Source organism: Asterias amurensis, chromosome 2 (assembly GCF_032118995.1).
Source record: "Asterias amurensis chromosome 2, ASM3211899v1".
Taxonomy (NCBI): domain Eukaryota; kingdom Metazoa; phylum Echinodermata; class Asteroidea; order Forcipulatida; family Asteriidae; genus Asterias; species Asterias amurensis.
Genome location: NC_092649.1, coordinates 4,031,579 through 4,056,652, shown reverse-complemented (window position 1 = coordinate 4,056,652; position 25,074 = coordinate 4,031,579). Strand labels below are relative to the sequence as shown.

Below are 25,074 nucleotides of genomic sequence, written 5' to 3'. Positions count from 1 at the left end.
GGTTGTAATTACAGAATTATCCGGTTTGTAAATAGATATTCGCGCCCTATGCGGATATCCGGTTAAGAAAAAAAAGGCATTCGCGGTTACGGATAGGAAAACCTATTCGCCATTAACCGGATATTCGAATAATTCGCCCAGGCCTACTACACAAGTATCACTCAAAATTGCACGGTTTTCCTTTTACGTCGCGAACTATCACGGTCGGCCATTTATGGGAGTCAAAATTTTGGTCACCACCAAGATTACACTGCTCTTCCTCAATGGAGATTTTACATGATTTTAACCCTTAAAACATCCCATCTAAGAATCAGTTGTGATTATTTTCATACCAACTGACCGGACTCCAGTAATATCGTCGTGATGGTGACGAGTAGCTGGCTGGTGTAGAATGCAGAGGACTCATCACTCGTCTGGCTGTACATGCCAGTCAAAGACCCAACTGTCTGCTCAATACTGAGTAGAAAAAAAGAAAAACAAATTCATAACCAATAATTTGTTATTCTATTTGTTTCCAATTTTTATTATGAGAAATCGCCTAACATCACAAGGCCCGAAACTCAAAACCGAGTGAAAAATAACATCAGTTTAATAAACCATTCATTTTTTAAAAATTTTTTATCGCCTTACATCACAAGGCTGGCCGGCCACATCAAGGTGAGGGCAACACTTAACTTATTTGGACTGCGACCCAAATCAACTGTCACCAGGGGCAAGTTGCCTCCTACATGTACTCCTGGGGCTGAAACAAGGTTACCCCCTTCACAGTCCGTAAGGATGTTGGCATAGGTACCATCCACTAGTCGGGCATTGTAAAACTAAATTTGACCTTGGAATGATCTGTGCATAAATTGGTGTATGTGTCGCTGTGTGAAACAATGAGCTGGCTCGTTTGACTTTTCACTGGTCTTTTAGTACTTGATGGATCACTGTTAAAGGAAATACTGCTGGGCGACTGAGCTCTTCTCACCTTTCAGGTGTGGACATGAGGCATGATCCATTTTCTTGTAGAGTGCTCAAGAGGACAACTCTGATGGAATTACCAAGATTATCCGAATACAGGGCCTGGAAAAAACAAAATATAGTTACACTAAAGGCTGGTGACACGAAACTCAGAACGAAAACGAGAGCGTTAAAAATGCACGCCCTTGATTAGTTGAATAAGCATGGGCGTATTCTGCGTGGAGCAATTCAACCAATAGAATGCAATCTCTTTGCGCCGTGATCGCTATCGTTTCCGTTATCACTGCAGTTTGACTCGGCCTTACGACGTGGAAAAGGTCAAAGAGAAAAAAACATGTGCATGACACAGAAAAGGTCAAAAATTAATTTGCACCTGCAGGCTTGGAATAACATGGAGGCCATGGTCCCAATGTTGCCCCTGGTCTTGGCCTTGGTGCCCCTTCAAAAGTTTCCTTTAGGTTTTAAGATTTCCAAAGACATTGCTCTTTGCAAAATGAAAATGGCTTTGCCCTCTCAGTGTCATTCCAGGCTTGACCTAGTCACATTCTTTTGTTTTAAGACTGAAAACCAGAATCAGGTTGGCTCAGTGGTTTCTTTTCCTGCCTCTGTGGACCCTGGTTCGAATCCCACCTCAGACTTGCATGTGGATTGAGTTTTCAGTCCCTACCAGGGTTGCGTTTTGGCGGTCGTAACCAATAACTGTTTCGGTTGAATTGGCCATTGGTTAATCAGAGGCCAATGACTGAAACAGTTATTGGTTACAATTGCCAAAATACACTCCCGTTTGCATGGGTTTCCCCCATTGGGTTTTTCCTTCCATGCCTAAAACTAAGCATTTTTTCTTGTTTTCTATTTTCTGTTATTGCTGCTAATTTTGCTGTGAGAGGGCAAGGCCATTTTCATGTGCGAGTATACTCCAGAGGACGTTTCTGCACAGTATAGGAAGATGATGTTACAAATTTGCACTTCCATTGGAAAATCTTTAGTGTCAAAGGGATCAATTTGATTTAAATGCATGATGGATCTGATTTCCCTATTATAAAATATTCATCTTGAGAAACTGGTAACTAAAACGATCATAAGTTTTGAATTTAACAACGAAAATTCAAGAGCACATTTCATCGTGCAAGGAACTGAAATGTAGTGAGCGGTGGCGAGCAATGTTGTCAAGACCACCATAGACCTGAAAATAATGCTCGCAATGCCTTTTTGTTAAGTTAAATAAAAAACATTTTCAAAAAATGAAATGTTCTACTCGGTACATATAGGCCTACTGTTGTTTTTCTGTCGCATGCACGCTTTTTTACTTCTCAATATGTTCAATGCTTTTTTTTTTAGGTCATCAAGCGATGTGGAGACGATAGCGGAACGAACCCTCATAGTTCTAATAGTAGTTGTATAGTACATAGGAAACTGAAGTTATTGGTGGGAAACGATTGTAAAATGTTCACATATCAACGATGCTTTTAAAAACGTAGAGCGTTAAGGAAGCCCAAAATGTTAGACCCTAGTATTAAAGGAACACGTTGCCTTGGATCGGACGAGTTGGTCAAAACAAAAGCGTTTGTAACCGTTTTTTATAAAATGCATATGGTTGGAAAGATGTTTTAAAAGTAGAATACAATGATCCACACAAGTTTGCCTCGAAATTGCGTGGTTTTCCTTCTATTGTGCGAACTAACATGGTCGGCCATTTATGGGAGTCAAAATTTTGACCCCCATAAATGGCCGACGTGTTTAGTCGACGAGGTAAAAGGAAAACCACGCAATTTCGAGGCATGTTTGTGTGGATTATTGTATTCTACTTTTACAACAGCTTTCTACCCATATGCATTTTATAAAAAACGGTTACAAAGGCTTTTCAAAGACCAACTCGACCGATCCAAGGCAACGTGTTCCTTTAAGGCTCACGGGGAGCATTATAATATTAATAGTTTCTAGTACAAATAGTAAATACAAGTACAACTACCCATGAACTACCATCAATCATGACCAATACAACATCAATCAATAATATAATAATAGGCTTATAAATATAATTTAAATAAAGTAAGTAAAAGATTAAACTTAAAGAAATAGTGGTGGTTGGATCCCATAAATAAAAGTTGCAAGGGTATTTCTCCATTAATAACTCAAAGTAATGAAACATTAATGATCCGAACGAGCATGCCCAGCCGAGAGGCTAAGCGGAGGCCACAGCCTGGCCAGGGGCGTGTTTTGGCGACCATGACCAGAAACAAGTTTCTGACGTCAAATTCACTGACCGAAACAATTTCAGAGAGCTACGCAAAAACTAGCCCCATAAATCGGAGTGGATTGGACCGATTTATGGGGCTACGCAAAAACGGGTTGGTAACCAGAAAGAGTTCATGACGTAGGTACATCTCTTGAAAATTTATGTTCTCAAAATATATAGCCGTCATTTTATTATTGAGGAATGGAACTTAGTCTTTGTAATTTTAGTTATCAACATTATTTAATTGTTATGCTTCAAAGTATTTAATTTTTTAAAAGAATTCCAGTACGTTTTCCGATAGTTTTCAGAGTCCGCCATCTTAAAACCAAGCCTAACCGAGCCAACAAGTCGGTTACAGTTTGGTCAGAACAGCGGTTCAACCGGACACGCGAAAACGCTCGCCCAATGACCAAAGCGCAAACATGTTTCTGGTTAGGGTCGCCAAAACGCGCTCCATCCCCGGGCCCCCGCCTCACACAACACCGGCGGCCGGTGTCCGGACGAGATGGATCATGGATGGACTGTCGTAACTTTCCTAACACTACCTTCTGCAGGCTTTAAACAACCCAAAAACTCTACCTGCAAAATATCAAGGACAAAATCGCCAGCTTCCATCTGTCTAGATGTGAAAAATGATACCGGATTCTTCCTAAATTGTAAGATTTCGGAGAGCCATCGGTCCGTTTCAAGAACATTGGGCGCAGCCATCTTGCTTGATTGTTATCAGAAGGGCGCCCTCTGTAGTGAAGAAATAAACATGTGATGACATGTGACGTGTGTCATGTGTGTGTGGTGGTTTTTCCTAATCTGTCTGCAGTCTATGGGGCGCCGTTTGTCCATTAATTGTTTGACAATTTTAAGGCATGTTTTTACCATGGTTTACAGCAATTAGATGTAAACCATAAAAACTGTTGCCACATCCTGTTATGGTTTACATACCAGTAAAGTATTTGTTGTGTCTAAGTTTATGGTTTACAAACCATGAACATACAAAAAACATTTACAAATCGTGGTTCATAAACCAAGAAAATTTACGCATCTTAAAAACATGGTTTATAAACCATAGAAAATGAAGCATCAAATTCATGGTTTAGAAATCATGGTTTACAAACCAAGAAAATTGAGACATCTAAAAACATGGTTTATAAACCATGAAAATTTAAGATAAAAATCGTGGTTTACAAATCATGGTTTATAAACCATAACAAATGAACCATAAAATCATGGTTTGTGACAATGGTTTATAAACCATGAAAATCGAGACTTCTTAAAAAACATGGTTTATAAACCATGAAAATTGAGACTTCTTAAAAAACATGGTTTATAAACCATGAAAATTTGCACATCTCAAAAACGTTGTTTGTAAACCATAAAAAAAAAGTGCACTTACAAATCATGGTTTACAAACCATAAAAATGTGCACTCACAAATCATGGTTTACAAACCATAAAAAATGTGCACTACAGAAATCATGGTTTATAAACCATAAAAACGTGCACTCAAAAATCATGGTTTATAAACCATAAAAAATGTGCACTCAAAAATCATGGTTTATAAACCATAAAAACGTGCACTCACAAATCATGGTTTACAAACCATAAAAAATGTGCACTCAAAAATCATGGTTTATAAACCATAAAAACGTGCACTCACAAATCATGGTTTACAAACCATAAAAAACGTGCACTTGTAACCCGGAAAAAGGGTACACTTTGAAAAAGAATGAATAAAACTAAATAAAAATGCTAACTATGGGGGCACTCGCTTGAACTAATGAGAGAAACCAAGATCGGATAGGGCTAAGACGCGAGGAGATGCAAAAAAAAATAGGAACAGTGACTCAAAATGTAGGTTTCTCAACAACAAAAATAAAAAAATAGCTTTATTGACTATAAACCAAAAACCTTTAGACCGAAAACTCTTGACCTAAACCTTCTTAAATTAAACCAGTCAAACCTAAATCAGGATATCTAACTGAAACTCAAAAACCAAAACTAAACTAGAGTAAAACTAAAACCCAAACACAGTTAAACCAGATTAAAACTAAAACACAGTGCCAAAGAAAAGTTACACATTAAAATCAAAATGGCTTTAGGAAACCTGTGTAAATAAAACAACAAGAAATACAATTGATTAAAATACAGTTCTATCAAGTTTAGGAAGAACACATGGTCTTTAAAAAAATGCAATCCAATGTTTAAGAAAAGTAACTTCCAAGACAGAATCTTAACAAATATAACTTTTGAAAATGAACTTCCAAAGAATCACAGGAACATTACAATTTGTCAAGATATTTATACAATAACAAATGAAAGTATATGCTTACCGAGTCCAGAATAGCAGAAAATACACTTGAAGATGGCAAAATTACATGGTGAAGAAAAACAAAACTTGAAGAAGAGAGCTAGAACACATGTGCTCCCTGCGCTGCCAGGCTGCTATCTGATTATAATTATATACAATGCACTGGATGGGTGACTTCACTACCAAAGGATTAAGAACTGTTTACAAACATGTAACAAAAGACTTCTAAGAAATAACAACCTAACATGTACAGGGGTGCAATAAAACAGCTGAAGGGACAATGTAAACAGGAAAGGGCAATTAACTAGAACCTGGAACTAATTAACTTGAATAACAACACAAAGAATTTTCTACCCCTACTACACTCACCACTACTTAAAACCATTGTTGTCCTCAACAATGTTAAATTTACACAATAAGAAACTAAAATGAATTCACAGCAAAAATGAATTTAATACAAAAGAAAACAAAGATAAAAATCAAGGCCAAAAATAACTTAGACGAGCCATACGTATTAATTCCCGGAAACCCTTAATGTTGAATAAAGCCTGTATACTATGTAAAATCGGCCACATCATCGTCTTGGGCAAAACCTCCAACACCGGCTCCTCCTTGCCTTGCCGATAGCACAATGTACCCTCTTTGATTTCGAGGTTGTCCCAAGAGTGCAACAGCCTCTTGACCGCTCCTGGTTCACGTTTCAGCTGATGGGGGCTGGGCTGCTTTTGACCAGAAGATTTCAACTCCACGACTCTGGAGATGACCGTATCTTTAATTTGGGCTGATTTCACGTCAGGGGGAGGAGTTGGCAGGATTGCTTCCTCTACTGCTGTGGTCGAATCTACCTGTTGAAACGATGACGGGCTATAATAAACTGTTGTTGGTGTGGATTGGCCATCAAACTCTCGCCATTGCCTCTGGCAACTTCGGGGTACTTTACTGCACCAAGCAGAACTTCTCCTCTGGCGGTGACTTCCATCCATCTGCATCTGCAGGCTTACCAACAGTTCTCCTTGTCGTTGCTGCTGAGCAACGATGTCTCCAAGGAGATCCTTTACCGTCTCTAACAAGCTCCTCTCCTTAGCAGGCTCCTCCATCGACGGAACTGAAGGTCTTTCTACCGGTTGTGGGTCAAACCCACACATTTGAAGAGTGGTCATAATGGGCACAACCACTGGTTGCAGTATACCCTCATCCCAACCAAATCCAGGGGGTGGTTGCAGGATACCCTCATCCCAACCAAATCCTGGGGGTGGGAATATACATGGCGTCCCATCTGGCAAAATGGTGGAACTCGGCCCTTCAACCATGATGAATTAAAATGCTCCTAAACTCTGACACTGTTTGTAACCCTAAAACTAATGACCGTCCCTACTTTTTAACAAGACCTGGCTAAGTTCTTAAGGAACATAAACCCTACCCGGATTCTCCACCAAAAAAATGTAACCCGGAAAAAGGGTACACTTTGAAAAAGAATGAATAAAACTAAATAAAAATGCTAACTATGGGGGCACTCGCTTGAACTAATGAGAGAAACCAAGATCGGATAGGGCTAAGACGCGAGGAGATGCAAAAAAAAATAGGAACAGTGACTCAAAATGTAGGTTTCTCAACAACAAAAATAAAAAAATAGCTTTATTGACTATAAACCAAAAACCTTTAGACCGAAAACTCTTGACTTGACCTAAACCTTCTTAAATTAAACCAGTCAAACCTAAATCAGGATATCTAACTGAAACTCAAAAACCAAAACTAAACTAGAGTAAAACTAAAACCCAAACACAGTTAAACCAGATTAAAACTAAAACACAGTGCCAAAGAAAAGTTACACATTAAAATCAAAATGGCTTTAGGAAACCTGTGTAAATAAAACAACAAGAAATACAATTGATTAAAATACAGTTCTATCAAGTTTAGGAAGAACACATGGTCTTTAAAAAAATGCAATCCAATGTTTAAGAAAAGTAACTTCCAAGACAGAATCTTAACAAATATAACTTTTGAAAATGAACTTCCAAAGAATCACAGGAACATTACAATTTGTCAAGATATTTATACAATAACAAATGAAAGTATATGCTTACCGAGTCCAGAATAGCAGAAAATACACTTGAAGATGGCAAAATTACATGGTGAAGAAAAACAAAACTTGAAGAAGAGAGCTAGAACACATGTGCTCCCTGCGCTGCCAGGCTGCTATCTGATTATAATTATATACAATGCACTGGATGGGTGACTTCACTACCAAAGGATTAAGAACTGTTTACAAACATGTAACAAAAGACTTCTAAGAAATAACAACCTAACATGTACAGGGGTGCAATAAAACAGCTGAAGGGACAATGTAAACAGGAAAGGGCAATTAACTAGAACCTGGAACTAATTAACTTGAATAACAACACAAAGAATTTTCTACCCCTACTACACACTCACAAATCATGGTTTACAAACCATAAAAAATGTGCACTCAGAAATCATGGTTTATAAACCATAAAAACGTGCACTCACAAATCATGGTTTACAAACCATAAAAAATGTGCACTCAGAAATCATGGTTTATAAACCATAAAAACGTGCACTCACAAATCATGGTTTATAAACCATAAAAACGTGCACTCACAAATCATGGTTTACAAACCATAAAAAAGTTGCGTACACAAATCATGGTTTACAAACCATAAAATTCTATTACGATCGTCTCTAAAACCTCCTTCCCAACTCTGATCGGTTCCCATTTCACCCCCATTTCCCCCCATGCCACGTGCGAGCCAGCAATATGCAATTCCCCGTGTGTGTAAATGCTGTGATCAATGCACCGTGTGTGTAATGCTGATGCAATAATTATGGTGGCCCTGAAGGGACATCGCATATCGTAAACGTGTGCGTATACGTATGCAATGTCGTGAAACAATTCGCAAATATGTGCGCACACGAATGCAATGTCGTGAAACAAATCGCAAATATGTGCGCACACGTATGCAATCTCGTGAACCAAATCGTGAATATGTGCGCACACGAATGCGATTTGTTTTGCAATGTCGTGAATTTTATTGCATACCATGTTGCATACCATTAGGATGATGTCATAGTTGTGGATAATTTGTTACCGAACTAGGGAGTACTGTGGCGCTACAGTAGGCTCCCTCTGTAAAGCATGTGTATACCCAGGAACTTGGCACCAGGCCAAGGAAGACCACCCGCCTCGCTTGCCTCACAACAAAGACTACTGCTGCAATGACTACCGCTTATCTCACTGTTGGAAAGAAACCCCCCAGATTATTAGATATTTTATTCAAAGGTATGCAACATGGTATGCAAAAAAATTCACGACATCGCAAATAATATTCACAGACGTGTGCGCACATATTCGCGAATTGTTTCACGACATTGCATACGTGTGCGCACATATTTGCGAATTGTTTAACGATATTGCATACGTGTGCGCACATATTCGCGAATTGTTTCACGACATTGCATACGTGTGCGCACATATTTGCGAATTGTTTCACGATATTGCATACGTGTGCGCACATATTCGCGAATTGTTTCACGACATTGCATTCGTGTGCGCACATATTTGCGAATTGTTTCACGACATTGCATACGTATGCGCACACGTTTACGATATGCGATGTCCCTTCAGGGCCACCATAATTATTGCATCAGCATTACACACACGGTGCATTGATCACAGCATTGACACACACGGTGAATCGCTATTGCTGGCTCGCACGTGGCATGGGGGGAAATGGGGGTGAAATGGGAACCGATCAGAGTTGGGAAGGAGGTTTTAGAGACGATCGTAATAGAATTTTATGGTTTGTAAACCATGATTAATTTGTGTACGCAACTTTTCTATGGTTTGTAAACCATGATTTGTGTGAGTGCACATTTTTTTAATGGTTTGTAAACCATGATTTGTGAGTGCACGTTTTCATGGTTTATAAACCATGGTTTGTGAGTGGAGTTTTTTTATGGTTTGTAAACCATGATTTGTGAGTGCACGTTTTTATGGTTTGTAAACCATGATTTGTGAGTGCACGTTTTTTATGGTTTGTAAACCATGATTTGTGAGTGCACGTTTTCATGGTTTATAAACCATGGTTTGTGAGTGGAGTTTTTTTATGGTTTGTAAACCATGATTTGTGAGTGCACGTTTTTATGGTTTATAAACCATGTTTTGTGAGTGCACGTTTTTATGGTTTATAAACCATGATTTGTGAGTGCACATTTTTTATGGTTTGTAAACCATGATTTGTGAGTGCACGTTTTTATGGTTTATAAACCATGATTTTTGAGTGCACGTTTTTATGGTTTATAAACCATGATTTCTGTAGTGCACATTTTTTATGGTTTGTAAACCATGATTTGTGAGTGCACATTTTTATGGTTTGTAAACCATGATTTGTAAGTGCACTTTTTTTTTATGGTTTACAAACAACGTTTTTGAGATGTGCAAATTTTCATGGTTTATAAACCATGTTTTTTAAGAAGTCTCAATTTTCATGGTTTATAAACCATTTTTTTTAAGAAGTCTCGATTTTCATGGTTTATAAACCATTGTCACAAACCATGATTTTATGGTTCATTTGTTATGGTTTATAAACCATGATTTGTAAACCACGATTTTTATCTTAAATTTTCATGGTTTATAAACCATGTTTTTAGATGTCTCAATTTTCTTGGTTTGTAAACCATGATTTCTAAACCATGAATTTGATGCTTCATTTTCTATGGTTTATAAACCATGTTTTTAAGATGCGTAAATTTTCTTGGTTTATGAACCACGATTTGTAAATGTTTTTTGTATGTTCATGGTTTGTAAACCATAAACTTAGACACAACAAATACTTTACTGGTATGTAAACCATAACAGGATGTGGCAACAGTTTTTATGGTTTACATCTAATTGCTGTAAACCATGGTAAAAACATGCCTTAAAATTGTCAAACAATTAATGGACAAACGGCGCCCCATAGCAGTCTGTGTCGAGCTTCCATTGATACGTCAAGATAAGAAACTAGAACTTTTTAAGCAAAGTTTTCAAAACTAAGGTAAGATTTCCATCAACGACAAGAGGATCATTTGACATAACTGAAAAGCTGCATCCACATATGATAACTGGCATGACAGGACTCCCTAACTTCCTAGATCTAGCCCCACCCACTTCATTACTAGAACTATTTCGGTTTCGTCCGGCTATCGTCTCCCGTTACCGGACGAAACCGAAATAGTTCTAGGAGTACCACTTCATCATGTAGCCAAGCTGACTGCTTCAGTTTCATCTAGGGGTCCTACTTTGGTTTTTCACTACTTCTCGCGCCGTCAACTCGCTTGTGTGCCGTCAACTCGCTTGTGCGGTCAACTGGCCATCAACTCCTCCAATCCAATATACACTTAAAATCCACAAAACAAAAGAGGCATGAAACTTTTAACTTAAAAAGTATTACTACCCAACTAAGCTAAAAAGTAAAGGATAATTTGTATAAGTTTATTTAACTTTAGGTTACATTTTGGTTATTTTTAATCGCTAAGCAGCAAAGCCGTTGGCCGCCATCTTGCTTTTTCACAGAGCTTGTTCAAGCAGGGACAACAGACATGCAGGAGGCACTTTACTGAATATGGTCAGAGTGGAATTGTGATAGTCTTTGCCCAAGACGTCAATTATCGGTACGGCATTACTATATTATTAATTATGTACTGCGCTACGTGTGAATTGATCGCTGGCGTCTTAGGTCAAGACTACTCCAATATCTGCCATTTGCAAAGTGGTTACAAGAGCTGATGGCGAGTTGACGGCAAATAGTAGGGATAACTTTCCGTATGGCGCCACCACCTTTTCACTCATTTTTACAAAAATGGATATCTCATTGAGGTAAAGTAGATACTTATTATTTCATATCGAGTGAAAAAGTGGCGGCGCCATACAGAAACTTTTCCAATAGTAGGACCGCCCTCCAGTGCTTGGCCACAAATGGGGCTACGTACCTGGAATGCCACTGGACTCCTATGCTTCTTGGCCCTAGATCCACATAGCATCGAAGTGTGATGTTTTTTAGAATAGAAACTTTACTCCACTTGTCACTCTACAAACGAGTAGAGTACAAATCTATTTTGAACGCTTGTTTTCTTGTTTTGGTGTAATTTTATGAATGAAGAACCTCTGAGCTGACAAACACTTGTTTAAACTTTGTAACAATACTCTGTAAAAAGCGTAAAGTAATTTTTGTTTATATAAATCTTTTATAAAGTTTTTGTCCAACCCAAACAGAGTCGTGATTCGAAGAGTCTGAGCGACTGATCTTCACGTCATCTTCTTCTGAGACTACACATCGGATAAAATATTTTAGTGAGCTTTTGAATTCAGGGGGTAACCTACAGTGAAACACCCGGTTGGTCAGGAAAGCTGTTTGAAAAACACTAAATCTGATTTAATGAAGGATGGACCGATGAAAGGCTTTACTGCATTGATCAAACAAAAATATCCACTGGATGCAAAGAAGAACTAGGTTAACCAACTTGCATAAAACTAACTTCAACCAGACTGGTTAAACGGATAACATGTTGGTGAAAAGGGGAGAACTAGTTAGTTAATCCCTTCATTCACTGATGGAAGGTTAAACCAGATTGATAGGCAGCACATGTACATTCATTTTGGAAAAAAAACAACTAGTCAACAAGTTTCAACTTTCTTTTACAACAAAGCTGTTGGATCAGGCAGGCCAGGCAGCAGTAACTAGTTAATAAGTTGAACAACTAGTGTATAATTCTACCTGTTGAAATTGATGGATGTTAATAAACCAGACTGGATAGGAGGTTGAGGAGTCTTTAAACCAAACTAACGAGTTACCAATTGACTAACTTTGGTGGGACAGTTAAACCTAACTGGATAACGGTCTTATCAGTGATAGACAGGAGAGCAAGTTAAAGAACTAATAATCAAGGACTTAGATGGAGAGCTCAAAGAGGACAATCTGAAAGCAACAATGAGTTACCAAGACGGGGATAACATACAAACTCCACTCTTTGGAGAACGACAAACGCAGGTACATTTTTAAATCTCAACTTAAGCGTATGGCTTAGCTTTTTTGGTTCACACAGTTAAATTAACGACAAGGACGCTTTCTTTGTGTATGTTGTAACATATGAGAGATCTTTTTTCTTTTTTATATAACTCCAAAACTTTACACCAATGAATGGCAACTCGTCACAGGCTTCGAAAGGAGCAACCAGCTGTGATGAGTTGTTCAGTCTGATGAAGCAACTAGTGTAGTGGTGAAACGCACTGAATTTTTAAAAGTTTGTGCTCCTTTTTTTGCTTCAATAGCGTATTATTTTCTTCTTTTGTTTCAGGACAGAGTCATTAATCTTTCACTAGGGATAATAACTGCAATTGCTGTAACAGTGAGTATTGTGTTCTTGAAATTTATTTTGCACTGTTGCACAGAAAATGGCTTTGCCTTGCTAGGCATACTAATATTGGGCAAAAGGCTCTTCAGAAACCATCATGGCTCCTACACACATTCTTTTTGTTTGCGTCCCCAGGGATACATCTTTTGTTCTGTCCTTTGTCTCTGTAGTCAAGAACCTCCCGTAGACTTTGTACACAAATTCCTTTTGGAGCACCCCAGTCTTTAGAATTCCCCTGTGGAGACCTTTTGTTTTTTCCCTTTTCTGTTTTGGTCTCGGTCTACAATGCTAGGTCTGATTTTTTGGCAACTTTACCATAAAAAAATAGATTTAAATTAAAAAATTGAGTTTTATAGATCTTTAAGTGTTTTGAGTAAGTTGCAAGTTTTTCATTCATAGTTGTTGCAAAAAATAAATTGTAAACGATTAATACAAATTTTGTTTGCTTTGTTACTCTCAAGCAGCTTTTCACAGATGTTGTGTTTACATGAGGGAATTTTTTACGTCAAACATTTTTGTCTTAGACATGCAGTCTAAGAAAATTGTATGATGACAATATAGTGTTTTGGGGTTGAAAAAAGACAAATTTACTAGAGCGGGATTGGAACCAACGACCTCCAGATTAACGAACCAGCGGTCTACCAACTGAGCTATGTAGCCCTATGTTAGCGGTCTCCCTAATTTTGTTAATACCTTTGGCTATCTGAGCAAAGATGTTGGCAAAATAGGGAGACTGCCAACATATGGCGAAAAAACTCTGTTGGTAGAGCACCGGCACTTTAATCCATAGGTGATTGGTTCCAATCCTGTTCTTGTCATTTTTTTTTTGTTTAACCCCAAAACATTAAAATTTACCACTGACAATATTATAGTCATTCACTACAATTATCCTTCTCTAAAAAAGTTTTTTAATTATAATATTTGTATTCTTTTGTTGCAGGTAACATTTGTAAGCTCATTTATATTTCCAAAATGGCCGCCCTCCACTGTGAACGTCATCTTTGCGTTTGTTATTGTCTTGGTTTGCATTGGGAATTTATTACTGGTAAGTTTTTTTGTTTTTTTGGGTTTTTTTAGGATAAATAAAGAGTCTGAAACTTTCAAACTTGAATTTGGTTTCAACTTGCTGTAGTAAAAACAAATACATGTTTATGCAGTGGAAGACAAACTACAATACCGGTAGTGTGTTTCACTGCTTTGGTCCTATCCTTAGTATCCTGGGCCCAATTTGATAGAGCTGCTTATGCGGAATGCGTAAAAACTTTCTGCTAAGCAAAAGAAAGCAGGAAACCAGTTACAGATTGTACATATAACATGCTATTTTGGCTGGTAGCCTTATTCTAGAAAGCATAACTTTCTTCTGCTTGGCTACTTTTGCTTTTAAAGCATTTCTATGAAATTAGGCGCACAGCACAATTCCATAGAGCTGCATATAAGCACAAACAGTAGCTAAGCACAAATACATCATGGTATCTGTTGACCTGGTCTTGGCCTTTAATGGCCCATCAATAGTTTCCCATGTATTTTAAGATTTTCTAAATGAAAGAGCCCTTTGCAAAATGAAAATGGCCTTGCCTTTCCAATATGAACTTCCAGCCCTTTGTCCACAAAGCTCTGAATGGCAAGTTCCCCACTATATTTCTGAACTGCTTCAAGTTAACACTCCATCAAGGAATCTCGATCAAGTTCTATTCTTCTCCTCATTGAACCCAAGTCTAGACACTCATGGGGTGACAGGTCTTTTTCTTCAGCCGCACCACGCATCTGGAACTCTCTACCACTTAATCTTCGATCTTGTCTTTGTACCGCAAAATTCAAGTCTTCTCTCAAAACTTATCTTATGTCACAAGTTTTCAATGACTAATTTTGTTGTGTCTGTTTTACTTTGTGTTTAGTTTTGTTTTGTTTTTGGTTTTACTGCGCCTTGGACACCCAGCAGGGTGGATATGTGCGCATTACAAGTCTTATTATTATTATTATTTATTATTAGCATACCATGATAATAATTTTTAAAACATTTTCCCATTTTTGTTCCGTAGATATACTGGTATCGTGAAGGGGACATATCTCCGAAATTCAGGGGTTTGATCTACTACAATGCTGCCACTATCCTATGTCTTTGTGTCTGCGCAAATCTCTACATTCACCAAGTGGAAAAATCAATGGTGTTTGCCACAGTATCCTAACAGGAGGTTTGTGCAAAAAAGGAGCTGTAAATTATTGTCATAGCTGAAAAGGTCACATTTTTTGTCTTCGAATTGTGTTATTAATTTTATTCTTTGTTGGTGTCCATTGAAGTTTGAAATGTGTTTCTAACACCCGTTTTAGACACGTGTGCCAGAGTCGTGTTGAACCAAATAGATTAGGAGTGACTCTAGGTTGGTTTCAGGCTGGTGAACTTATTATTTACATACCAACGTCTGAAACCAAGGCGCTCCAGAGTCGTTCTGAACGACTGCAACAGTTGATCTTTCGACTTCTAGCGTGGCCAGTCGCTCCTTACTGTTTCAGACGTTGAACTTTTTAATTCAGAATTTGGTTCTGCGAGATTCTGGAGCGCCTGTCTAAAACAGGTGTTGATCCCCTACTGTTGGACCAATAGTATCCACTGTGGTTTTGAATTGTAGACAAACTTTGCCAACCAGCCTGCAATCCGATATCATGTGGTGAATGCATAAACAATTAACCCTCTTACTGTCTGACCATTCAATATCGTTGAATAATAGCAGAAAACAGGGCTTAAAAGTTTTTCTGCTGAGCAAAATAAAAGCAGAATACCAGTCACAGATTGTACATAATGACATGCTATTTTGGCTGGTAACCTTGTTTTTTAAGCATAATTTTGTTGTGTTTAGCTACTTGTTGTGCTTTAAGCAGCTCTATGAAATTGGGACCTGATAGGAATTGATCGAAGCCAAATGCAATTACAATATGATGTATGTTTCCTAAAGGGAAGGTGCACGTTTGGGAATTGTCAAAGACCAGTCTTCTCACTTGGTGTATCCCATCATAACCATAAAATAACAAGCCTGTGAAAGTTTAGGCTCAATCGGTCATCAAAGTTGCGAGAAAATGATGAAAGAAAAAACACCCTTGTTGGACGAATTTGTGTGCTTTCAGTTAGGAATAAAAGACTTCTAGTAAGAAGTCTTTTATTATTTTAGTGAGAAATTACCTGTTTCTCAAAAACAATGTTTTATACTATCAACAGCTCTCCAATGTTTGTTACCAAGCTGGTTTTTAAGTTCATATTTGTTTTGAGTAACTACCAAATGTGTACCTTCCCTTTAGAGGGTGTACATAACATCTGTAAAAGTAAAAATATAAATGTTCACAGATTTGCACACAATTTGTTAAGCTGGTCATGGTGGGACCTCCTTTTACATTGTGTTTGCTTGGCAATGCAATAGTTTTTCAGAATGAATAAAACAATTAGTTTTGATCTTGCAAGTCCAAAACTCAATGTTTGAAAACGGTAAAAACATTTACGGTTTTCACCACTTGGTTCTTGTGACTCCAATTAAACGTTCACAGGTTTGTTATTTCATGTGTACTTTTGGTCACATCAAGTGTGGATACTGGTCTTTGACAATGTCCAATGAGACACATTTTAAAGGTCAGTAAAGGCAGTGGACACTATTGGTAATTGCTCAAAATAATTATTAGCATAAAACCTTTCTTGGTGACGAGTAATGGGGAGAGGTTGATGGTATAAAACATTGTGAGAAACAGCTCCCTCTGAAGTGCCGTAGTTTTCGAGAAAGAAGTAATTTTCCACGAATTTGATTTCTCGAAATCAACCATCTAAACGCACAGAACTTCGTGTGACAAGGGTGTTTTTTCTTTCATTATTATCTCGCAAGTTCGATGACCGATTGAGCTCAAATTTTCACAGGTTTAATATTTTATGCATATGTTGAGATACACCAACTGTGAAGGCTAGTCTTTGACAATTACCAATAGTGTCCACTGCCTTTAAGCATTTTATGAATTGCTGAAAACAGATTTGCTAAGTACTGAAAACTCCTGCATGGCAGGAATGGCGCACCGGTCAAAAAAATATATAATGTCAATTGTTTAAAGCCATTGGACCCTTTCGGTAAACAGTGTTGTCCAAGGCCCACACTTTGTGTACCACAACTTCTACATCAAATAACAAACCTGTGAAAATTTAGGCTCAATCGGTCATCGGAGTCGGGAGAAAACAACGGAAAAACCCACCCTTGTTTCCGCGCGTTTCGCCAAGTCATGACATGTGTTTAAATTAAATCCGTAATTCTCGTTAACGAGAATTTATATTGTTTTGCTGTTTTCTCAAAAAGTAAAGCATTTCATGGAATAATATTTCAAGAGAAGTCTTTCACCATTGCCTTCTGTAAACCCTGTAAGTTATTTGTAAATATGTGAACTTTTTTTTTTTTTTTTCTGAACCGAAAGGGTCCAATGGCTTTAAGACTGGTTCCCAACTATTTGTATGCTTGGAAAGTAAAATGTATAAAGCAGAATTGTGGGTTTCACAGCACTGTGAAAGTTTGCCCCGATAAAGTTTATTTAAGCAAAATGCTTAGTATAAGTTGATTTAGAGTCAAAGGTTCCAAGATGTATGATGAATTCATGGAAAGTTTCCTTTTAAGCTTTCAAAAAATCTTAAATATTACTTTTAATTCTTTTAATCATTAAAGCTTGCCTTGCCTCAGAACAAATGCTTTCGAAAATATCTGTAAATATTGGTATTTTTGTTTTCAAAGTAGGTCTGAAATTGATCTGTTAGGTCAAATTATTCTTATGTCTTGTAAAATCAAAATAACTTAAAAGTCAGCTTTAATTTGATAAATCTAAACAATTGCCATTAATTAAAAGGCTTCATAATTAAAAATAAATAAAACAATTTCACAGGATTTATCAAAAAGAAAAAAATGCTTTGAAGAAAACAAGTTCTCCTGCCTAATTAACAACTGGACGCGCCATTAAACAATCCAACTATAAGCTTTGGTTTACAAGCTCAGTTTCCTCAAAACAATATTGATGATTTATTTTTTAAATTATTATTATACAACTTAAACAATACTTGTTATGGTTCTCCTCATGATTTCTCAGAACTGGGGGCATTCTGGCTTAAAGACAGTGGACACTATTGGTAATTGTCAAAGACTAGTCTTCACAGTTGGTGTATCACGACATATGCTTAAAATAACAAACCTGTGAACATTTGAGCTCAATTGGTCGTCGAATTTGCGAGATAATAATGAAAGAAAAAACACCCTTGTCACACGAAGTTGTGTGCTTTCTGATGCTTGATTTCGAGACCTCAAATTCTAAACTTGAGGTCTCGAAATTAAATTCGTGGAAAATAACTTCTTTCTCAAAAACTACGTCACTTCAGAGGGAGCTGTTTCTCACAATGTTTTATACTACCAACCTCTCCCCATTACTCGTAATCAAGAAAGGTTTTATGATGATAAATATTTTGAGTAATTACCAATTGTGTCCACTGCCTTTAAGCTTGGGAAGTTTGGGCAGAAGCAGGCTGAATTGAAACAAGGTCTTCCGAATGTTTTTCTCTTGGTGGTTATCTTTATTTTTTAAAAGTCCTACTGTTTTGGGTATTGTTTGATTGTGTGTTAGCCAAAAGGTTGGCTTTTTATCAGTCACAATACGCTAGCATAGCATGGGGAGAACCAGGCTTTAATGACAAATCAGTGAAACCAAATAATTATGCCAGTATTACAAGTATTACAATATATTGATCAATTGTGCAAACAAATATATACTTATCTTCTAACTTTACTTGTTCTTCAAATGACATTAAACTTGAATGTTCACAATAAACAAAAATGGGCACAAATGTGCTTAGAATGCCAAGTGATGAAAAAATTTCCTAAAATTGACTTATTCTTAAAAAGTGAGAATGAAGTGATTGACTCAAAGTAGTTCTGTGCAGGAGAATGGATGAGAAAGTGTAGATTCGTGGATAGAATGTATGACCCAAAGGCGAGAACAATGTACTCACGAATCTACACTTTCTAGAGTCTATTCTCTGACTTCAACTATTTCCTACATTGGTTATGTAACAGTTTCAATGAATTGGATTTATCAATAATAATAACACTAACTAGTCTATCTAATTTCGTATACGATGTCAAACGACGGTTGGTCACATTTTATCATTATTTTACAAAATAGGCATACTTAAGTGCTTGCAACATCATTAAGTACAATATCAGTTTGCTCAGCTAACGATAAAGTGTGGAACTATAGAAGATTTTCTAAACTGGAAAATGTTTTTGTAAATTGAAAGATAACATATTTTCAGCTGTGTTTTAATGCACTTCATGACATGCTATCTTTCAGTTTGGAAAGACAGTAATTTTCAAGTTGAACTATTAACTGTAGACTGGTATTAAGGATTCTACACTCAACTGTAAACTGGTAAGGAATCTACACTCAAGTGTTGAATCGTAAAAATATTCTGAACTTTCAACAACAGAATGACTTCGAAGAAATAGTTTAATTCAATATAACAGACACTGTACACTACATTTTGTAGGCATTTCTATATTTTACCATAGATTTTTAAAAACTTACACTTCAATGTTGTAAAATGCGTCTGAATTGTGGAAACGCGTGACAGATTGAAGGAATTGTATTTGTTTGGTAAATGAAACCCACTCTTTGTTTCAATCCTATATAGATTTCAATCAATCAAGTTGAGCGCCATCTAGAAGCTTGAGCCTGCTCAGTGATTTTTCTCCGTTCCAGTCAAGCATGCAGGAGCGTAGTTCCTCAGCGCTGGTCAAGCCGGTGTCTCGCTTCTGTGTGTCTATAGTTTTAGATTCATACCATAGCAGGGAATAATCATTTGTGCGCCTGCGTACTCCTCGTTATGAGGCATTGTTCACTTACGCAGTTAGCACAGAAATTTTGTGCTTGCCCTGTAAGAAAAGAATGGTGATCGAAGTGTGGAATTCGGTGATAAGCAGAGCCATGAAATTGGGCCCAGGATGATGAGAGCTAGCGGACTTGCTTTTTAGTGTTTGTTGTTACTGTAGCTATCCCATGGAGGAGTTCCTATATCAACATCAAGTTTATCCTAGGCACTAACATCAATAGCTTGTCCTGCTCGGCTGCAAAAGATCTGGCGTACCCCATTGCGAAACTGGCGGTATTTAAAAGCGTATATGATGGGATTGACGCAGGAATTAGTCGCCACCATTGCAACGGAGAGAGAATAAAACCATTCGGTCAAGTCAATGTCCATGCCGAGATTGAACAGAAGGAAGATGGTCTCATTTGGTGTCCAGCAAATCACGAACGTGACAAAGACGACTACAAGGAGCTTGAAAGTCTTCCGTCTGGCCTTGAGAAGAGACTCAGCCATGTCTGGTGCGTTGGCTCTGTTGGGAAGATGCTGGGCCGGTGCTGGGCCAACACGGGCTGCTCCCCGCTTCATCTCCACACCGATACGGATGTAGGCGAATAGCATCACTGCCACCGGTAAAACGTATTGCAAGAATACAGTAACAACCCCGATGGTTGTGGATCCGGCAATCGGAATGACGACACACCGTCCGTTTTCTTCCTTATAAAACGAAAAACTGCGGATGAATTCCAGGGAGAATGGGAAAAGCCAGCACACTGCCATGACAACACCGACTTTGAGACGAGGCCAATCGGTAAATACTGCCTGGTACTTGAAGGGGTGAACGATGGCGAAATACTGCTCCACGGTCATTGCTAACAGGTTGAAAGTAGACAGAGTGTAAAGGAAGAACAGTAAGCAGTTGGAGTTCCAGGCATTACAGATGAACCAACCCAAGGCGTCACTTGGGATTGAGTCGGGCAGCGGAATCTCACTTTTCAGGAGGATCGCTGTACAGCCAATGAAATCAATCACAGCTTGGTGGAAGATGAAGGCATTCGTGCGGGTCCGCATAGCACGTACTTTGAAGATTACAAAGCATACTAAACTATTGCCGAAGAACCCTACAATTGCTACCATGTCTTGATAGACCCGTAGAGCAACTTCTGATTCAGTCATCTTTGTTATTGCATTTGGTCCTTCAGATGGGATGTAAAGTTGTAGGTCCTGTGAGTTGTGTAAGGCATGTCAAAGAACCCAGAGCACTTATCAAAAAAAGTAGGGGTTTGCCCCGGTGTTCCTGGCTTGATCGGCTGTATATTGTGCCACAGCAACTTGTAAGTCATTACATGGTGCGTTGTAAAAAGGAGTAGGTCTCATGCTTCAAATGTAGTCCCACATACATGTACATGTACCTTGCCGGAAAAATACTGAATGTTGAATCCTTGAGCGCCACTGAGTCGGGGATATGAGCCCTAAATGTAAGATTGCAACAGTTTTATCAAATTTTAGAATGCAAGAGACTCTTAAAGGCAGAGATGTGTGAAAAGATAATTGCATCGGGTGATTTTAATTGTGTTATGTTCCATTGTGTTAAGTTGAGTAAAAAGCAAAATAGGAGTGCTATTTCAAGGCCGCTAAATTTGTAAAGCTATGTGTGATATCAGCGAGTGCCATTCATCTAGTTTTAATGAGCATTGACGGCCTGAAGTGTAACACCAATCCCATGAGGCTTGAACCATAGTCAGACAAAAAAGTCATTAATAACCAACTATATTAAAACTATTTAGGATTTGAGGATTGCATGGTGAGATATCAATATATAACCATTTAGCCACTGGACCACCCAGCCGCCTATTGATATACTGTATGTGGTAGGAGGAAACCTTGCTAGCTTGTGTTTGTAGAAAAAAAGGAACGTCAAAAGAATCCTCGATAGTCATTATTAAGCTAATGAAGCTAATGATGGTGTAATAATTTAGCTCTTACCCACCAAACAAAACGCTCATTAGTAAACACAAAGGAAACTGTATTTGTTCATCATTCATGATAATAATTATTGTCGAAAACTCACGCCTTCGCATTTAATCAGTATAATCATTGAGTCAGATAAAAGCCTTGAAAAGCTATGGTGTCCATTTTATCCTTACAAACAAATATTCGCCATAAAAATTACCGTAGCCGTTTAACGAGAGACATTTATTGTTTTCATGCGAACTTGTACTTTTATACAAATATCAAGGTTCAAATTGTGCATAAAAATTGAGCTGTGGCTATCTTTTAAAATTTGAACTACGATTCCAGTAATTAACTGCAAGAATCTTGAAGTATTAGTTTTCAGCAAACTCGGGCGGTGCAGGGACTGGAGGGATATTTGGTTTGCTGTAACATCATGTGTGTATCTACTTGCCAAGTAGAGTTTATTCTTAAATAACTGTCTTTCATCTCCTGACAATGACTAGAGCAAGTGACTAGAGCAAGCTAGTCGAAACGTTGAGACCAACCCAAGAAACTACTCCCCGGTAGTACAGTTTATTATGATCCTATAAGCGATAGTAGTAGTCTCAGCAAATTTTCTGTACCTTCCACCCTTTTTGTAGTTAAACAAATACATGCATATTGTCTCAGTTAAGCAGGGGTGGGGGGTTGGGGAGGGGGGTCGGGGTATTCAGCTAATATCCACCAGAAGGGCCCAGACACTCACAAAGCACTTCTATTTTTAAGAAGATATAAAGCAACAATTTTTAAGCTGTTCTGTATCAGACTCATCAAATACTTCTAAAGGGAGACCGCTAACATTTTTCGATAACGAAAGGCTTCAAAAATGTAGGCTCACAATCGTAAAGAGGCATTTTGAAATAGTATGCCATATTTGGACAAGACATTGAAATTAATGCAAACTATTTGCATTTAATATCTAAGCCATTTTATATGAGCACAGTTTTGCTTACCAGATCATTAGCAACGACATTACCATTAATTGTGACTAGTCCCCTGTCTATTTCTGCATAGCAGCAACTTCTATACCTTTCACCCAGGTAGTAGTTAAAAAGCAGGACAGTTCTTTTCAGAACTGAGAAGTCTCCCAAACATCAATAAAATCTACTCAGCAGTAGTAGATAAATAAAGACAGTTCTCTAAGAACTCTACCTGGCAAGTACATACACACATGGTGTTACCGCAAACCAAAGATATATTTAAGAGATGTTAAATTTGCACCGGGGATAAAGAATATTAATTTTGGATTTTACCCATACACCGATGTGTGTTAGAACTGTATACTCAGTACTTTCCTGAGTCCTGTGAAAAAATATCACAGGCATGTTACTTTGGTGGGATTCGAACCCACGACCCATGCAATTCTAGAGCAGTGTCTTACCAACTAGACTACCGAGGTTGCCCGGTAGCTAGAGGCAGTTCGAATCCTATGTTTTGGCAGCGGGTACCGCAACGATAATGCATCGGGGATAAAGAATATTAATTTTGGTTTTTACCCATACACCGATGTGTGTTAGCACTGTATACTCAGTACTTTCCCCGAGTCCTGTGAAAATATATTGATACCTCACCATGACCATTCAATGCCTCAAATCCGATATAGCACAACTTGCTAAGCATTGTTGTCTGCATGATGTAAATGGGCTCACACATTCAACATGATTTCATAAAGGAAAAGTACAGAGTCAAGAAGGTTAAAATTTCCAAAGTTTTATTTTAAAGTTTTTTTTTACATTCTATATACATCTCCATTCCTCGTGTTATCATTAAAACATTCAGTCAGTGTTTAAACAAAACTGGTAAAGTAACATCATATACAACAAACAAAAGTAACGGCCATCAGTGATGGCTAGCCTTTCTTTATGATTACAGGGCCCACTTCAAAGGCACTGGACACCTTTGGTAATTGTCAAAGACCGGTCTTCTCATTTGGTGTATCCCAACATATACATAAAATGACAAATCTGTGTCTATTTTGACTCAATTCGTCATCGAAGTTGCAAGAGAGAAATGAAAGAAAAACAACCTTAATGTGCGTTCAGATGCCTAATTAAAGGCTTCATAAAGGCCCAACGTCTTTTAATACTCCAATGAGAAGTTTAAAAAAACTGTGTTGCTTCAGAGGGAGCCATTTCTCACAGTTTATTATGATCCTATAAGTGAGAGTAGTAGTCTCAGCAAATTTTCTGTACCTTCCACCCTTTTTGTAGTTAAACAAATACGTGCATATTGTCCTCAGTTAAGCAGGGGTGGGGGGTTGGGGAGGGGGGGTCGGGGTATTCAGCTAATATCCACCAGAAGGGCCCAGACACTCACAAAGCACTTCTATTTTTAAGAAGATATAAAGCAACAATTTTTAAGCTGTTCTGTATCAGACTCATCACAAACTTCTAAAGGGAGACCGCTAACATTTTTCGATAACAAAAGGCTTCAAAAATATAGGCTCACAATCGTAAAGAGGCATTTTGAAATAGTATGCCATATTTGGACAAGACATTGAAATTAAAGCAAACTATTTGCATTTAATATCTAAGCCATTTTATATGAGCACAGTTTTGCTTACCAGATCATTAGCAACGACATTACCATTAATTGTGACTAGTCCCCTGTCTATTTGTGCATAGCAGCAACTTCTATACCTTCCACCCAGGTAGTAGTTAAAAAGCAGGACAGTTCTTTTCAGAACTGAGAAGTCTCCCAAACATCAATAAAATCTACTCAGCAGTAGTAGATAAATAAAGACAGTTCTCTAAGAACTCTACCTGGCAAGTACATACACACATGGTGTTACCGCAAACCAAAGATATATTTAAGAGATGTTAAATTTGCATCGGGGATAAAGAATATTAATTTTGGATTTTACCCATACACCGATGTGTGTTAGCACTGTATACTCAGTACTTTCCTGAGTCCTGTGAAAAAATATCACAGGCATGTTACTTGGGTGGGATTCGAACCCACGACCCATGCAATTCTAGAGCAGTGTCTTACCAACTAGACTACCGAGGTTGCCCGGTAGCTAGAGGCAGTTCGAATCCTATGTTTTGGCAGCGGGTACCACAACGATAATAAATCGGGGATAAAGAATATTAATTTTGTTTTTTACCCATACACCGATGTGTGTTAGCACTGTATACTCAGTACTTTCCCCGAGTCCTGTGAAAATATATTGATACCTCACCATGACCATTCAATGCCTCAAATCCGATATAGCACAACTTGCTAAGCATTGTTGTCTGCATGATGTAAATGGGCTCACACATTCAACATGATTTCATAAAGGAAAAGTACAGAGTCAAGAAGG

General features: G+C 37.9%; 4 protein-coding genes across 5 annotated transcripts in view; 1 reads left to right on the top strand and 3 right to left on the bottom strand.

The window, feature by feature from the left end:
- LOC139951793 (AP-5 complex subunit beta-1-like) overlaps positions 1 to 3,907 on the bottom strand; it is a 34,911-nt gene extending 31,004 nt beyond the window's left edge. Inside the window, exons 1-3 of the mRNA XM_071950865.1 lie at positions 3,779 to 3,907; positions 971 to 1,065; positions 333 to 456 (exon numbers count right to left, since the gene is read on the bottom strand). Of these exons, the coding sequence (XP_071806966.1) occupies positions 333 to 456; positions 971 to 1,065; positions 3,779 to 3,907 (348 nt within the window). The remainder of the gene's footprint in view (positions 1 to 332; positions 457 to 970; positions 1,066 to 3,778) is intronic.
- Positions 3,908 to 5,032: 1,125 nt separating this feature from the next.
- Positions 5,033 to 7,160, bottom strand: LOC139954233 (uncharacterized). Its single transcript, XM_071953952.1, has 2 exons — positions 5,526 to 7,160; positions 5,033 to 5,299 (listed from the first exon to the last, which is right to left on the bottom strand). Exon 1 carries the CDS (start codon positions 6,811 to 6,813, stop codon positions 5,983 to 5,985), a length of 831 nt encoding a protein of 276 aa, XP_071810053.1. The 5' UTR covers positions 6,814 to 7,160; the 3' UTR covers positions 5,033 to 5,299; positions 5,526 to 5,982.
- Positions 7,161 to 10,484: 3,324 nt separating this feature from the next.
- LOC139954539 (transmembrane protein 243-like) lies at positions 10,485 to 18,894 on the top strand. 2 transcript variants are annotated; one of them, XM_071954385.1, is made up of 5 exons: positions 10,485 to 10,557; positions 11,775 to 12,549; positions 12,857 to 12,907; positions 13,854 to 13,958; positions 14,953 to 18,894. In XM_071954385.1, exons 2-5 carry the CDS (start codon positions 12,490 to 12,492, stop codon positions 15,097 to 15,099), a joined length of 363 nt encoding a protein of 120 aa, XP_071810486.1. In that variant the 5' UTR covers positions 10,485 to 10,557; positions 11,775 to 12,489; the 3' UTR covers positions 15,100 to 18,894. The 2 variants fall into 2 exon arrangements, with proteins under 2 accessions (XP_071810486.1, XP_071810487.1); XM_071954386.1 differs by lacking the exon at positions 10,485 to 10,557 and adding an exon at positions 11,258 to 11,378.
- A 169-nt stretch (positions 18,895 to 19,063) lies between these two features.
- LOC139954538 (octopamine receptor beta-2R-like) lies at positions 19,064 to 20,951 on the bottom strand. The gene has a single exon (XM_071954384.1). It carries the CDS (start codon positions 20,949 to 20,951, stop codon positions 20,004 to 20,006), a length of 948 nt encoding a protein of 315 aa, XP_071810485.1. The 3' UTR covers positions 19,064 to 20,003.
- Between the last annotated feature and the right edge of the window lie 4,123 nt (positions 20,952 to 25,074).

Bases quoted from the DNA above. Each gene is read 5' to 3' on its own strand.
- LOC139954539 (XM_071954385.1), top strand. From the start codon at position 12,490: ATGAGTTACCAAGACGGGGATAACATACAAACTCCACTCTTTGGAGAA. The intron at 12,550-12,856 runs GTACATTTTTAA...CTTTTGTTTCAG, and splicing joins TTGGAGAACGACAAACGCAG to GACAGAGTCATTAATCTTTC. The intron at 12,908-13,853 runs GTGAGTATTGTG...CTTTTGTTGCAG, and splicing joins TAACTGCAATTGCTGTAACA to GTAACATTTGTAAGCTCATT.
- LOC139954538 (XM_071954384.1), bottom strand. From the start codon at position 20,951: ATGACTGAATCAGAAGTTGCTCTACGGGTCTATCAAGACATGGTAGCA.
- LOC139954233 (XM_071953952.1), bottom strand. From the start codon at position 6,813: ATGGTTGAAGGGCCGAGTTCCACCATTTTGCCAGATGGGACGCCATGT.